At 40.7% G+C, this 12,902-nt stretch overlaps 1 protein-coding gene across 9 annotated transcripts in view; it reads right to left on the bottom strand.

The window, feature by feature from the left end:
- The window catches only part of LOC132404711 (LIM and calponin homology domains-containing protein 1-like), a 365,397-nt gene that overhangs the window by 9,045 nt on the left and 343,450 nt on the right, over nucleotides 1-12,902 (bottom strand). For all 9 annotated transcript variants that reach the window (XM_059989090.1, XM_059989092.1, XM_059989096.1 and 6 more), the window contains 6 exons: nucleotides 11,979-12,146; nucleotides 8,653-8,876; nucleotides 6,323-6,441; nucleotides 5,509-5,674; nucleotides 3,570-3,650; nucleotides 3,221-3,329 (listed from right to left, as the gene is read on the bottom strand). In XM_059989090.1, coding sequence (XP_059845073.1) covers nucleotides 3,221-3,329; nucleotides 3,570-3,650; nucleotides 5,509-5,674; nucleotides 6,323-6,441; nucleotides 8,653-8,876; nucleotides 11,979-12,146 — 867 coding nt within the window. The remainder of the gene's footprint in view (nucleotides 1-3,220; nucleotides 3,330-3,569; nucleotides 3,651-5,508; nucleotides 5,675-6,322; nucleotides 6,442-8,652; nucleotides 8,877-11,978; nucleotides 12,147-12,902) is intronic.

Raw genomic sequence — 12,902 nt, 5'->3', positions numbered from 1 at the left:
ACGTATACCTGTCTGGACACGCCCCTCTGCTGACTGCTCCTGTGGCTCCTCCCACAGACCCCTGTATAAAGGCAATTGGAGGCATTGCTCCTCCCTCAGTCTCCGAGATGTAGTGCTCCCTTTTTGCTGCTAATAAAAGCCTATCGTTCACTTCCAGTCTCCGAGAGTTATTGATGGTGCATCACCTACAAACAATGCTCTAGGATAATTCCAGGGTTATTCAACATGTCAGCCAACGCAGTTGCCTTGAAACGGCTGGAGTTCTAGGAGCAAAATGCCATCACTTGGTTTGTACAAGCCGAGTCCCAATTTACGCTGTGAGGAGTCTCAGCGGATGACAGCATAGTAGTGTTGCTCAGCAGTTCCATGGGAGCAAGAGTGGTGAGTCTTCTTGAACACCCACCTGAACACTGAAAGCTAATCTTTTATCGACTTTAGGACTGTCAGAATCTTAACAGGCCAAACATTTGTTCTCCTTGCCTGGCCTGGATGATGCTAGGGCTTCAGAGCTAATGGACCACAGGCTGCTCCTCCTGCAAAATCGTCATCCTTGTTTTATTTTTAAAGAACTCTTCATGCAGGAAACGTCTGATCTAGTTCACATGGCCCTCGCAAATGCATCTGTGAAGGACTACAGGGAGCTTACTAAAACGGCCGATAGTCTACACTCATCCAGGCAGAGGTGTACAAATCCTCCTCCTTTCCCTGCCTCAAATAGACTGGTCAGCAGGATCTCGAACACAAGCACGCCTGTGGCTGCGAAACAGACAAGGCCAGGTCTGTGTCTTTATCACCCTCGCTCTGGTACGAATGCTAGGAAGTGCCGACTGCCTTGCAGCATTGACAGTGCTGGCACATTGGGACAGAGATTTTCGAAAACCATGGGCCTTCAGCTCTCAGGTGTGTCTACCGTTCTTTACGGACGCTTCTTGTGTGATGTGGATGCTCAAGTGAGTGAGCTGTTAGCATCGCCATTTGATGAGAAGGGAAAGAGTGACAAAACCTCACTGGAGGCTGCCAATGACAGCAAGATCCAGACTTATGGGACACAATGGATGACGCTCTGCTTCAGCAGCCCACACACATAGACTGGACTCAGAAAAGCTGGCTGCTGTGAAGACTGTGTTTGCCAACATGGAAAAGCTTGGCATTGTACGCACGTTGAATAGCCCCTGGGCTTCGGCCCTCCAAATGGTCTGTAAGGCCGATGGTGGTTGCCACCTATGTGGTGATTACCGATGCCTTAATGAATTCATCACCTCCAATTGTTACCCAGTCCCACATATCCAGGACTCCTCAGCACGTTTTGCTGTTAATTTAATTTTTTTCTGAAGTTGACTTAGTTAGGGGCTACCATCAGATGTCTGTGTGCTTGGGGGACATTCCCAAATCAGCTGTGGTAACCCCATTTGGCCTCTTTCAGTTTCTGTGCATGCTGTTCAGACTGAAAAAGCACAGACTTTCCAGTGGCCGATGGACTCTGAATTAAAAGACTTCGATTTACCTGGATGACATACTTGTTGCCAGTGCATCCAGATCTAAACCCCTATCTCATCTCTGCACACTTTTCGGGTGTTTAAGTCAACACAGGTTGACCATTAATCCTGCTAAATGCCAGTTTGGATTGTCAGCCATTGGTATTGTCAACCACTGCATTGCTGCAGAAGATATGAAACTATTCCCATCAAAAGTCTCCACTATTGTGGATTCCCACCAACCCAGACAACAAAGAAACTACATGAGTTTTTAGGAATCGTGAATTTCTATCATCATGAGCTGCTGAAATTATGTTTCCCCTGCATAGTGCCCTTAATGAAGTGCTTGACTGGTCAGTGGACATGACCAGAGTATCTGATGACACTAAACGACCTCTTTCCAACATGGCACTACTGGTGCACCCACTCCCCAACCCACCTCTTGAGATCCCTGACCGATGGCTTGACCATGTCAATGTGGACATTGTTCGTCCTCTTTTCCTCTCCCATCATGGTTTCACACAGCTCGTTACCATGGTGGACCATACTACCAGGTGGCCAAAGGTCATCCCTATAGCATTGACAATGGCCACAAACGTGGCTAGGTAATGTAACGGGTGGGAGCACGTGTATAATTCACAACCACCTACGTTGAGTTGGGGTTCACTTTCAGTGGCTGGTCTGATGTGATGATTTAATGACCTGAAGTCTTTATGTTCTGTGTTTGGAGGACAATAAAGAAAGTTGTTACAGTCTCCATTAAACTTAAAATGCCCCTGCAAAATTCTACAGATCTATCAAGGTTCAGCTCAATGTTATTCAACATTGGCAATAAGAATTTTTTAATGCCATAGATAGACTGGCAGTAATTAATACTTACATTAATTAGAGGGTATTGATAAGGTCCAGTCCTATGTGGCAAGTTTAATCATACCTATCGTGCAAACAGAGTAACTTTGCACCATTCAATGACTGAATAGTGAGGCAGACACTAGATGCTACTTTTGAGAATTTAGAGGTGGAAAGGTCTACCTTGGACATCTTTTACCATTGAATCCCACTCTTACCTGAAACTGCTCCAACACTACCTTGTCTTACAACATCCACCAATACTTATTAATCTGTTTTGAATAATTCTATACTTTGATCATTTTCACACACTACAGATCTTCCTATGTTTATTAAAGTTATAATGTCTTAACTGAGAGGTGTTATTTTAATGGGAGCTTGAACAGGTGTAAATGGTAAATCCAGTTTGCTATACAACTGTAATAACTTTTTTGCTGGGTTTCTGGCAGCAGGACTGTCTGAGATCTCCAAGGTGATGACTTCAAAAATACAGTAAAAATTACCAGTGCCAGCAGAATATAAGGGAGTTGAAAACATTTCACTTTCAACCAAAATAATTGCCACTAAATTAATAAATACCATGGAGTAAAGAAAAGCTGGTCATTTCCTGTGTTGCCTTCTCTACTGATTTAGATACTAACCCTCACACTTACAAAAATTAACTGAATAGCATCGATTCCGACTTGTAACAAGTCAAGTTACTTTTAGTTTACCTTGCTGGAAATGTGGAAGGAGGCTATGCAGAAGGAATATAACTGTTAGTTTCCACTATCTTAGATTCCCTGATGCACTATGTTAGATTCCATGAATGAACACATTCAACGACCATCAAAACAGACTGCTGGTCAAATGACTCTTAAGAAAGTTTCTCGGCATAGGAGAAGCAGCTGGCTTACCGTGAAACACTGAATGTGAAAATAAAGACTGAGTGTTTCAATGATCATGGCTGCACCTTTTCCCAGGGGAAGCCCACAGGTCGAGCACAACTTCTTCCCACTGACTGATCTACAGCAAAGACAAATGTACAAAGATCAAGGCATATTCAGTCAGTGGAATGTTTTGTTGCTGACGCTTTGCTAGAGCAATACTCACAAGGTAAGAATGTGCACCTCAACATAATGTAAGTTTAATCAAGCTGTAGTATTATAATAATTTAGGTACATGTATGCATCCTAGACTTCATAATTGCATTGCAGAGACACACTACCATCAAACAGAGGCCACTGTCTATTGTATGGTGCCTACCTGCTAGGAGACTGGAGTTGAGGAGATGAGTGTGGCTGAGGAAATGATTGGCTTGATTGTAAATCTTCATGAGAGCCAGATCTAGCAAAGCAAATATTAAAAGATGATGAGAATATCACTCTTAAAAAACTATACTGTATTTCAACATCTAATGATTGCTTGCATGTCTAATCTGACTGCAGTATGTCACATAAGCAATGCAATTTATTACAATGTAAATGGTACCAAAGATCCATTAAGGAGTTTGAAGGGTACCTTTTCTTATCAGCAGTTTAGGTTAGGATATACTGTAAGTAACAGAGCTCTCTTCTCACCCACAGATGGTGTCAGGCTAGTCAGTGTCAAACAAGGACCATTGATAGATTGACCGAAAAACAAATCTGAACCATAACTGGTGACTCTTAACGTACATATGTGGTCACACAATGGAAAGTGGTCGAGCTGTTAGGCTAAGCTAGATGAACACACCCAGCACACAATAGCTGCCAGCATTCCTGCCCTTCACTGTGTGAAGACTGGGAATATAAGGTACACAAGTTGGATGGGCTTCTTGATTTTGCTCTGCTAGCCTTGGGCAACAATCATATCAGTACCCAACAAAAATGACCATCATTCAGTAGCACTCACATATACAGTGATGGAGCACTTTGAGAGGTTAGTTATGGTTAGAATCAGCTCCTGTCTCAGCACAAGGACCTGGACTCACTGCAATTTGCCTATCACCACAATAGACCTACAGTGGATATGATCTGACTTGCCTTTCATGTGGCCTTGGATCACCTTATATAAGGCTGCTGCTTATTGAAAACAGCTCAGTGTTTAATACATTAATTCCTACAGGTTTGACCAAAAAGCTCCAAAACCTGGGCCACTGTTCCTCCCTTTGCAACTGGATCCTTGACTGTGTGGATCAGTGATAACATCTCTACCTTGCTATTAGTCAGCACTGGTGCTCCTCAGGGGTGTGTGCTTAGCCCACTGCTCTACTCTCTCTACACGCATGACTATATGGCTAGGGACAGCTCAAATGCTATCTATACATTTGCTGATGACATAGCTGTTGTTGACAGAACTTCAGATGGTGATAAGAAGGCATACAGGAGTGAGATATATCAACTAGTCGCAGCAACAACCTTGCAATCAATGCCAGTAAGACCAAAGAATTGATTGCGGACTTCAGTAAGGATAAGATGAGGGAACGCACTCCAGTCCTCATCAGAAGAGAAAAAGAAGTGAGAAACTTCAAGTTCCTGGGTGACACCATCTCTGAGGATCTATCCTGGGCCCAAAGCATTGATGCAATTACAAAAAAGGTATGACAGCAGCTGTATTTCATTAGGAATATGAGGAGATTTGGTCTGTCACCAAAGACGCTCACAAATTTCTACATATGTACCTTGGTGAGCATTCAAACTGGATGCATCGCCAGCCTGTATGGAGGGGCCACTGCACAGGATCAGGAAAAGCTGCAGAAAGTTGTAAGCTCTATCGTGGGCACTGGCCTCTCCAGCATCCGGGAAACCTTCAAAAGATAATGCTTCAAGAAGGTGGCATCCATCATTTAAGACCAGGACATGCCCTTTTCTCATTGCTACCATCAAGGAGGTGGTACAGGGGCCTGAAGACACAGATTCAATTTTTCAAGAACAGCTTCTTTCCCACCACCATCAGACTTCTGAATGGACAATGAACCCATGGACACTTCCACAGTACTTTTTCCCTCTCTTTTTCCACTACTTATTCAATTTATATGTACTTTTTATTGCATGTTATAGATTTTATTGCTATGTTTTGCAATGTACTGCAGCTGCAAAACAAACATATTTCACAACATACGTCAGTGATATTAAATCTAATTCTGATACAACTATACCTGCTCCAACATAAAATACAAATCAGGAAAAGAAATTACTACAAGTACATCTATTGGATGACTAACCGGTTTTTTCTGTCCACTATATTTGACTGATGTGCCCAGCTTCTATCCAGAGACCCAGCCTTCATTTCACTTTGACCGTCAGGTAGCTTGTTCCTTTGAAGGTCAAGAAACAGCGGAAGTTCTTGTGCGTTCTGTGGTCTGTCTGAAAAAACTGGGGAGCCTGCAGCTGACATGAACACAAAATGCAGGTTTTATTATGTGAAGCGAGGGATGCTTGAATTAGTCGGCTGTTAACATTCCTAATCTGAAGAAAGAAAAATAATTAATTTTGATTAAATGAAACAAAATTACATTATATTCCTGCATTCATAAGCTGAGCAGTTTCACTTAGACAATGACTCTCAGGACTAAGGAACCCTTTGCAGTACCTCGGCATTGACAAAATCTGAAATGTGGTGGTATCATGGATATACTGGAATTCAGAGGGCCAAGCAACTAAATCAGAAGATTGGCAGTTCAAGCTTCACCGTGGTATGTCGTGAAAATGTGGAAAATCATACGCTGCTTCAACACATTATGCTTTACTGTCAGTGTATGCTTAAGTTGCCTGTAAACAGTAAGTAACGATTAGGAAATTATCCGAATCAGGGTTACATTTCACCCTTGCTGTCCTTACAAAGTTCTCTTCATTATATCTTGTTCAGTGAGGTAGTTTTTTTAAAGCACCACAGGGCTGGTGAGATCAGGAAACGGTTGGGCTTAAAGAGCTGAAGGAAAGCAGGTGAGTGAAGAAGATAAGTGATCGCATCCTTGGAGTCTAAAGATGTGGGGCCTTTAAGTAACGATTGGAAAAACATGGAGGTAGACATCATACCTTGAGCTGACACTTGCTGATGATCAGTGAGGTGTGTTTGACTGTGTGCCTGAATCTGTCTCTCACTGGCATTTTCTTCATCTGTTTGGAAGACATGTGGTTCAGACTGGAAGTTCATCCTATTGGTAAAAAAGTCAAAACTCAATGAATGTTATTTTATATTACAACACCGTAAGTTTTTTTCCGTAGCTTTAGGCCATTGAGTAAGATGCAGCATCAATGGAATGTAACCAGGAGAAGGTTTTATCCTTGCCAGTTTTCAAAGAGCAAAATTTTCAACCTTGTTTTGAAAAGAGGAAGTAAATGGTATGATTCTTGGCCTGAAAGAGATGGGAAATAAATCCATGTTGCTCTTTCATTCCTCCTGGTGGCAAGCTTAAGCAGAGCATGAGAGACTCTGAGCATAACTGTTTACGACCGATCAGAACCAAATTTTGGTATTCAAATACAATACCATGTCATGTGTTTAATGCATCAATCTTATACCTCTAATTTTTAACTAAGACCTTTGAAATAATGAAAATACTTAATAGGTCAGTTCCAAAGTATACTTTCAAAAATATCCAGCATTCTTGCAACATACAACTCCCAAGACAAAATACACTGATGAAAAGCAGGATCCTCTTTCCTTTCTCATAGAAAATATCAATTCCCTTGACACAAATGGATTTTTAAAATGCATTTAATATTGTGAACCAAGATTACTAACCATTAGCACGCCTCAAGATGAGAATTTTAAATTTTATATACAGTTGATAAAGAAAGCTTTGAGATTTAAACTACCAGTAGTTCCATCAAACCATATCCTTTCAGATATCTCCAAATAATACTGTCATTGTGCTGCATAGTTCTTTCTGCTAATTAGTCTGTCCACATGTCCATCCACCATACACCACAATGAAGATGAAAAGTTGAACTGACAAAAATTAAATAGTAAATATTAGTTGCACTTTTATGTGCATATACATGCATGAATATAAATGGGCACATAAAAATCAGAAAGAATTATATCATGAAAACCAATCCAGACATATTGGCTCAACATGCTTGTATAGTTTCATCAGGGTTTAATTTCCTGCTGCCGAACAAAGATTAGCATAAAATCCCTTTGCTGTGCTATTTTCTGTTTAAAGGGCATTAATTTGTTAGATTTAAAAATACTTTAAATCCTATGTACCTATGGTCTCAGAGATTATATTCTACCACAGGTTAAATCACAGATTGTTTACCCAGAGTAGAAAGCTGCTGGGAGTATGGAATTCATTCTTGTTTGGAATATGAACAGTGAAACCATACTAATGTACAGTATGGGACAAATATTTTACAATAGGCTGTATACATACTAGATACACATGTTCTAACCACTGTCAATTCACTAACAGATGCAACTGGCATAATTCAGTATTTTATATAGGAAATTTTGAGAACTAGGCCAACAAACAATAACAATAATAGCTACAAAATCAATATAAGCACATCTGAGTTTTGTCCAGAAGAGAACCTGATCATACCGGTAAAGTGTAAGCCTCTAAAAGACCCGTTAAGTCTCAATTATTTGGCAGAAAGAAAGTGTTGTAGAAAAGTGCCCTCTGATCATTGTACCAAACGTGTGATGTTGCTTCTCTCCCTCCCAACCTAAAACTGTCTATAGAAGTGACACAGCAAACACCTTGCTACTGTTGTGCTGTCCCAACCCAAGTTCTTCAGCGTCACTAACCTCCCTATCTGGGAACACCACCCACCTTTTGCCAATCTCACTCTCTGATTACCAACTTCAACCACTGACCCCTCACCAATCTCTAGTATCTTCATTCCTAGCCCTTTTATCCATTGACTGGTCTCGACACCAATGAACATTCCTTTCCACCATGCAGCCAGGCCGCCCACTGTACCCTGAACTTTAATCTCCACTAATATACCATCCCCAGCTTCTGATTTACTCCTTTTACTTCAGGCTCTTTGCCAAAAGAAAATACTTGAATTTGCAAGATCCTTTCAGTTGGAAACACTACTGAATGTTTCTGCTCTTTGCTAACTGATAGATTAATGCATGTTTACCATTGCTGACTGGTCTTCTGGCAGTATTCCTTAACATTTTATTTTGGATTGTGTCCAAAGACTCTTGAGATGTCAAAGAAGGAAATGACTAAAAAGTAAGCATTTAACCTACTAGTATGTAGCACACCAATGATTAAAGATATGAAAATTATTAAATGTTATGAAACTTAATATGTCTCTATTAGCATTAACAGGAAATAAATTATTCTATAATTACTGTTCAGATCCACAGATATTAAAGGTTATGAACTTATTATTTCATTCATACATACCCTATTTCTTTAGATTCCTGTTGTTTCATGTCCTGCCAGTGCAATTTCTCTAATTTATTTGTCCCAGGTTTATCACAATTTTCCTCATATCCATTCCCATTCTTTGAGCTCTGTACTTCTTCTTGCTCCTGTGTTGATCTCTGTGTTGTTTCCTTATGGCTTTGGTGTTCTCTAGCCAGTATTCCTCCCTCTTCTCCTTTTTGACAACTGTCAATTTCCACCATCTGTCCATTGAAGACAAATTGAGATACATTTTAACATTTATTTTTGATAGCTTATGTTTCTACACAGCACGACACCACATCAAAGTTCCAAAGTTCAAAGTAAAATTTATTGTCAGAGTACAGTCATGTCACCACATATAACCCTGAGATTCCTTTTCTATGGACGTACTGCAGAACAGTAACTGCAAACCTATACCTTCTACCCGACGCCGACAGTGAGAGGAGCATGGCCTGGGTGGTGAGGATCTTTGATGATGGATGCTGTTTTTCTCGCAATGTTTCATGTAGATGTGCTCACTGGTTGGGAGGGTTTTATCCAAGATGTACTGGGCTGAATTCACTACCTTTTATAGGATTTTCTGCTCAAAGGCCTATACCAGGCCTTAATTCGGTCAAATAGCAGGGACATGTAGATACATAGAAAACCTACAGCACAATACAGGCTCTTTGGCTCACAAAGCTGTGCCAAACATGTTCTTACCTTAGAAATTTCCTAGGGTTACCCATAGCCCTCTATTTTTCTGAGCTCCATGTACCTGTCCAGGAGTCTCTTAAAAGACCCTATCGTATCCACCTCCGCCACTGTCACTGGCAGCCCAAGCACTCACCACTCTCTGAGTAAAAAAACTTACCCCTGACATCTTCTCTGTACCTACTTCTAAGCACCTTAAAACTGTGCCCTCTCGTGCTAGTCAGAAAAAGCCTCTGACTATCCACTCGATCAATGCCTCTCATCATCTTATACACCTTTTGATACTTTCTGAAGAAACGACCATTTGGCACCACTGGAAGATTTAAACTCTCACCCTTACTAAAAAACCAAAAAAATAAACCGAACCATGAAGCAGAAAATACTACAGTGGAAGAACAGACAAATTAATCCATCAGAACTTCCTTCTGCCTTCATCAGAATCCTAACTGAATAAAACTGCACACTCAAACGCTCTGCAAACACATCACCTGAGTGGTTTGTGATGAACTACTGAAGTCTGCATTGAAGCTCTGTTAAAAGACCCAACCATCCACCAGTCAGTTACTGCAATTCTGAGAGAAATCATATTTGCATATATTAGTGGGCTTTCTGGTGACTAAGCAGATCCTTGTGGCCATTTTAGCTTTCATTATAACTGATTAAAACAGCAAACATGGAACAGGATCCACTACACGATGACAAAATCATACATCATCAGTCATATCACAATTGCTTCTCCTCAGGGTATATTTTCTCTCATTGACATGATAAATAGAGCCGGATGATTTCCAGAGTTTGCACTTTAGCAAGTTGATGCATACATTTAAAATGTGCTGCTGATGCACAATCTCAATTGGCAATGTGGCAGACTAAAATGCAAAGTTCAAAGTAAATTTTATTACCAAAGTACATATATGTCACCGTATACAACCCTGAGATTCACGTTCTTGTGGACATATTCAATAAATCTATCAAATAATAATCATAACAGAGTCATTGAAAGACTGCATTCAACCAGAGTGCAGAAGACAACAAGCTGTGCAAATACAAAAAGAAGAAATAATTATAATAAATAAATAAATAAATAATAAAATGGTAGGGCTGTGATGAGTTATGGTCTGGGTGCAGGTTGATGGGAGTAGGCAGCTTAAATTTCTCAGCACAGAATAGATGGGCTGAAGGGCCTGTTTCTGTGCTGTACTTTTCTATGACTCTATGATTGTAAATATTGAGAACATGAGATGAAGAGTCCTTGAAAGCGAGTCCATTGGTTGTGGGAACATTTCAATGATGGAGCAAGTGAAGTTGAGTGAAGTTATCCCTTCTGGTTCCAGAACCTGATGGCTGAGGGGTAATAACTGTTCCTGAACCTGGTGGTGTGAGTCTTGAGGCTGTTGTACATTATTCCTGATGGCAACTGCATGTCCTTGTTGGTGGGGGTCCCTAATGATGAATGCTGCTTTCCTGAGATATGTAGGTGTGCTCAATGATGGGGAGTGCTTTACCCATGAGAGAATGGACTGTATCCACTACTTTTTGTAGGATTTTCCTTTCAAGGGCATTGGTGTTTCCATACCAGGCTGTGATGCAGCCAGTCAATATACGCTACTCTGCAGAGTTATGGAAGTTTGTCAAAGCTTTAATGTCATGCCAAATCTTTGCAAGCTCTTAAAGTAGAGGCCTTGCTGTGCTTTCTTCACAATTGCACTTATGTGCTGGGCCCAGGACAGGTCTTCCAAAATAAGAACATCTAATAATTTAAAGTTGCTAACCCACTCCACCTCTGTTCCTCTGATGATGACTGGCTCATGGACCTGTGATTTCCTTCTTCTGAAGTCAGTAATCAGCTCCTCGGTCTTGCTGACATTGAGCAAGAGGTTGTTGTTATGACACGTCTCAGCCAGATTTTCAGTCCCCCGCCTATATGCTGATATGTCACCACCTTTGATTCAACCCACAACTATCATGTTATCAGAGACTTGAATGGGTCACTGGAGCTGTGCTTTGCCACGTAGGCATAAGGGTAAAGCGAGTGGAGCAGGGGGCTAAGCACACAGCCTTGTGGTGCACCTGTGCTGATGGAGATTGTGGAGGAGATCTTGTCAAACTGACTGGGGTCTGCAAATGAGAAAATTCAGCATCTAAATGCACAAGGAGGTATTGAGGACAAGGTCATGGAGCTTCTGAGGGAATGACAGTTCTGAGCTGTAGTGCATCCTGATGTACACTTGTTTACTGTCCAGATGTTCCAGGGTTGAGTGAAGAGCCAATGAGATGGCATCTGCTGTGACCCCGTGGCTCCGGTAGGCAAATTGGAGTGTATCTAGGTCACTTTTCAGGCAGGGGTTGTATTTTGGAACTGCTGTGTCCTGGAAAACACTATATGATGTAAAACAAATCATCCCCCCTGCCCCTGCAGTTAAAAGTTTTAAAATACAAGTTGAAAGTTTTCATAACTTGTCTTTAAGATTAAGACCAAATATTACCCAATGTAAACAAATAATTTGCATATATTCCAAATCATGTAGTTAGGTGACCCCCAATGGATAGGGAATCTTTCCTGCTGACAGAAGCATTGCAATGACATTTAGAATTATATGTACATAATTTAAATATTCTTACAGACTTACATTTTGCTTCTGTGGGTCACTCTGCTTGATCCCCTCATCTGTGACTTCCGTGGAATTAGAATTCCTAATTTCCTCTGTTTTTGAGATGGAGAGCCACTCAGAGGGAAGGTGGATAGGCAGTGATTGTGGAGTCAGTGGAGTTACTGTTTCTTGAATAATTTTACGCTCCTGAACACAATTGGAGATGAGTGAAGCAGAGTTGCTCATACTTCTAGCTAAAGAACTTAATATTCTCTCAGCAACTCAAAATGGTTTTCAGTTCAGACAATAAATGCAAAGGTTTTCTTTTAAAATAATAATTAGAGAAGTACATTCTGTAATGAACTCTAAGATTCAGTTTGTAGCTGTATTACATTGGTAAATAAACTTTCCATTACATTACAGACAAAACAGTACTGGGATTTTTATTTCTTTAGTCTATCAACTGGATCCCGGAAACAATGCAAGGAAGCCTATTTTTACTTTTCCTGTGAAGGTATTATTGATACTGGGGATTTATTTGCAAGCACCAGCTATTTTACACCACTTTCATAAAAAGTCAGTTGTCATGTCCTGATTTTAAATGTCAGGATTATTTGCTCACCTTCAAAGTACCTATGATGTAGATCCTCTTGAACTCATGTTCCTAAAGAGGCCACTGTAGAATTATGGAGAACAGGCATCTTGATGTTGTACTCCATGTTCTTTCTCTACCAGCAGGATAGTCTCCTGATGATAATTACACCAGCAGGATAGTTTCCTGATGATAATTACACCAGTAGTATAGTCTCCTGATGATAATTACACCAGCAGGATAGTTTCCTGATGATAATTACACCAGCAGGATAGTTTCCTGATGATAATTACACCAGCAGGATAGTTTCCTGATGATAATTACACCAGCAGGATCATCTCCTGATGATAATTACACCAGCAGGATAGTCT

The sequence above is a fragment of the Hypanus sabinus genome, chromosome 14 (genome assembly GCF_030144855.1).
Source record: "Hypanus sabinus isolate sHypSab1 chromosome 14, sHypSab1.hap1, whole genome shotgun sequence".
Lineage (NCBI taxonomy): Eukaryota > Metazoa > Chordata > Chondrichthyes > Myliobatiformes > Dasyatidae > Hypanus > Hypanus sabinus.
This window is presented reverse-complemented; position numbering and strand designations above follow the sequence as displayed.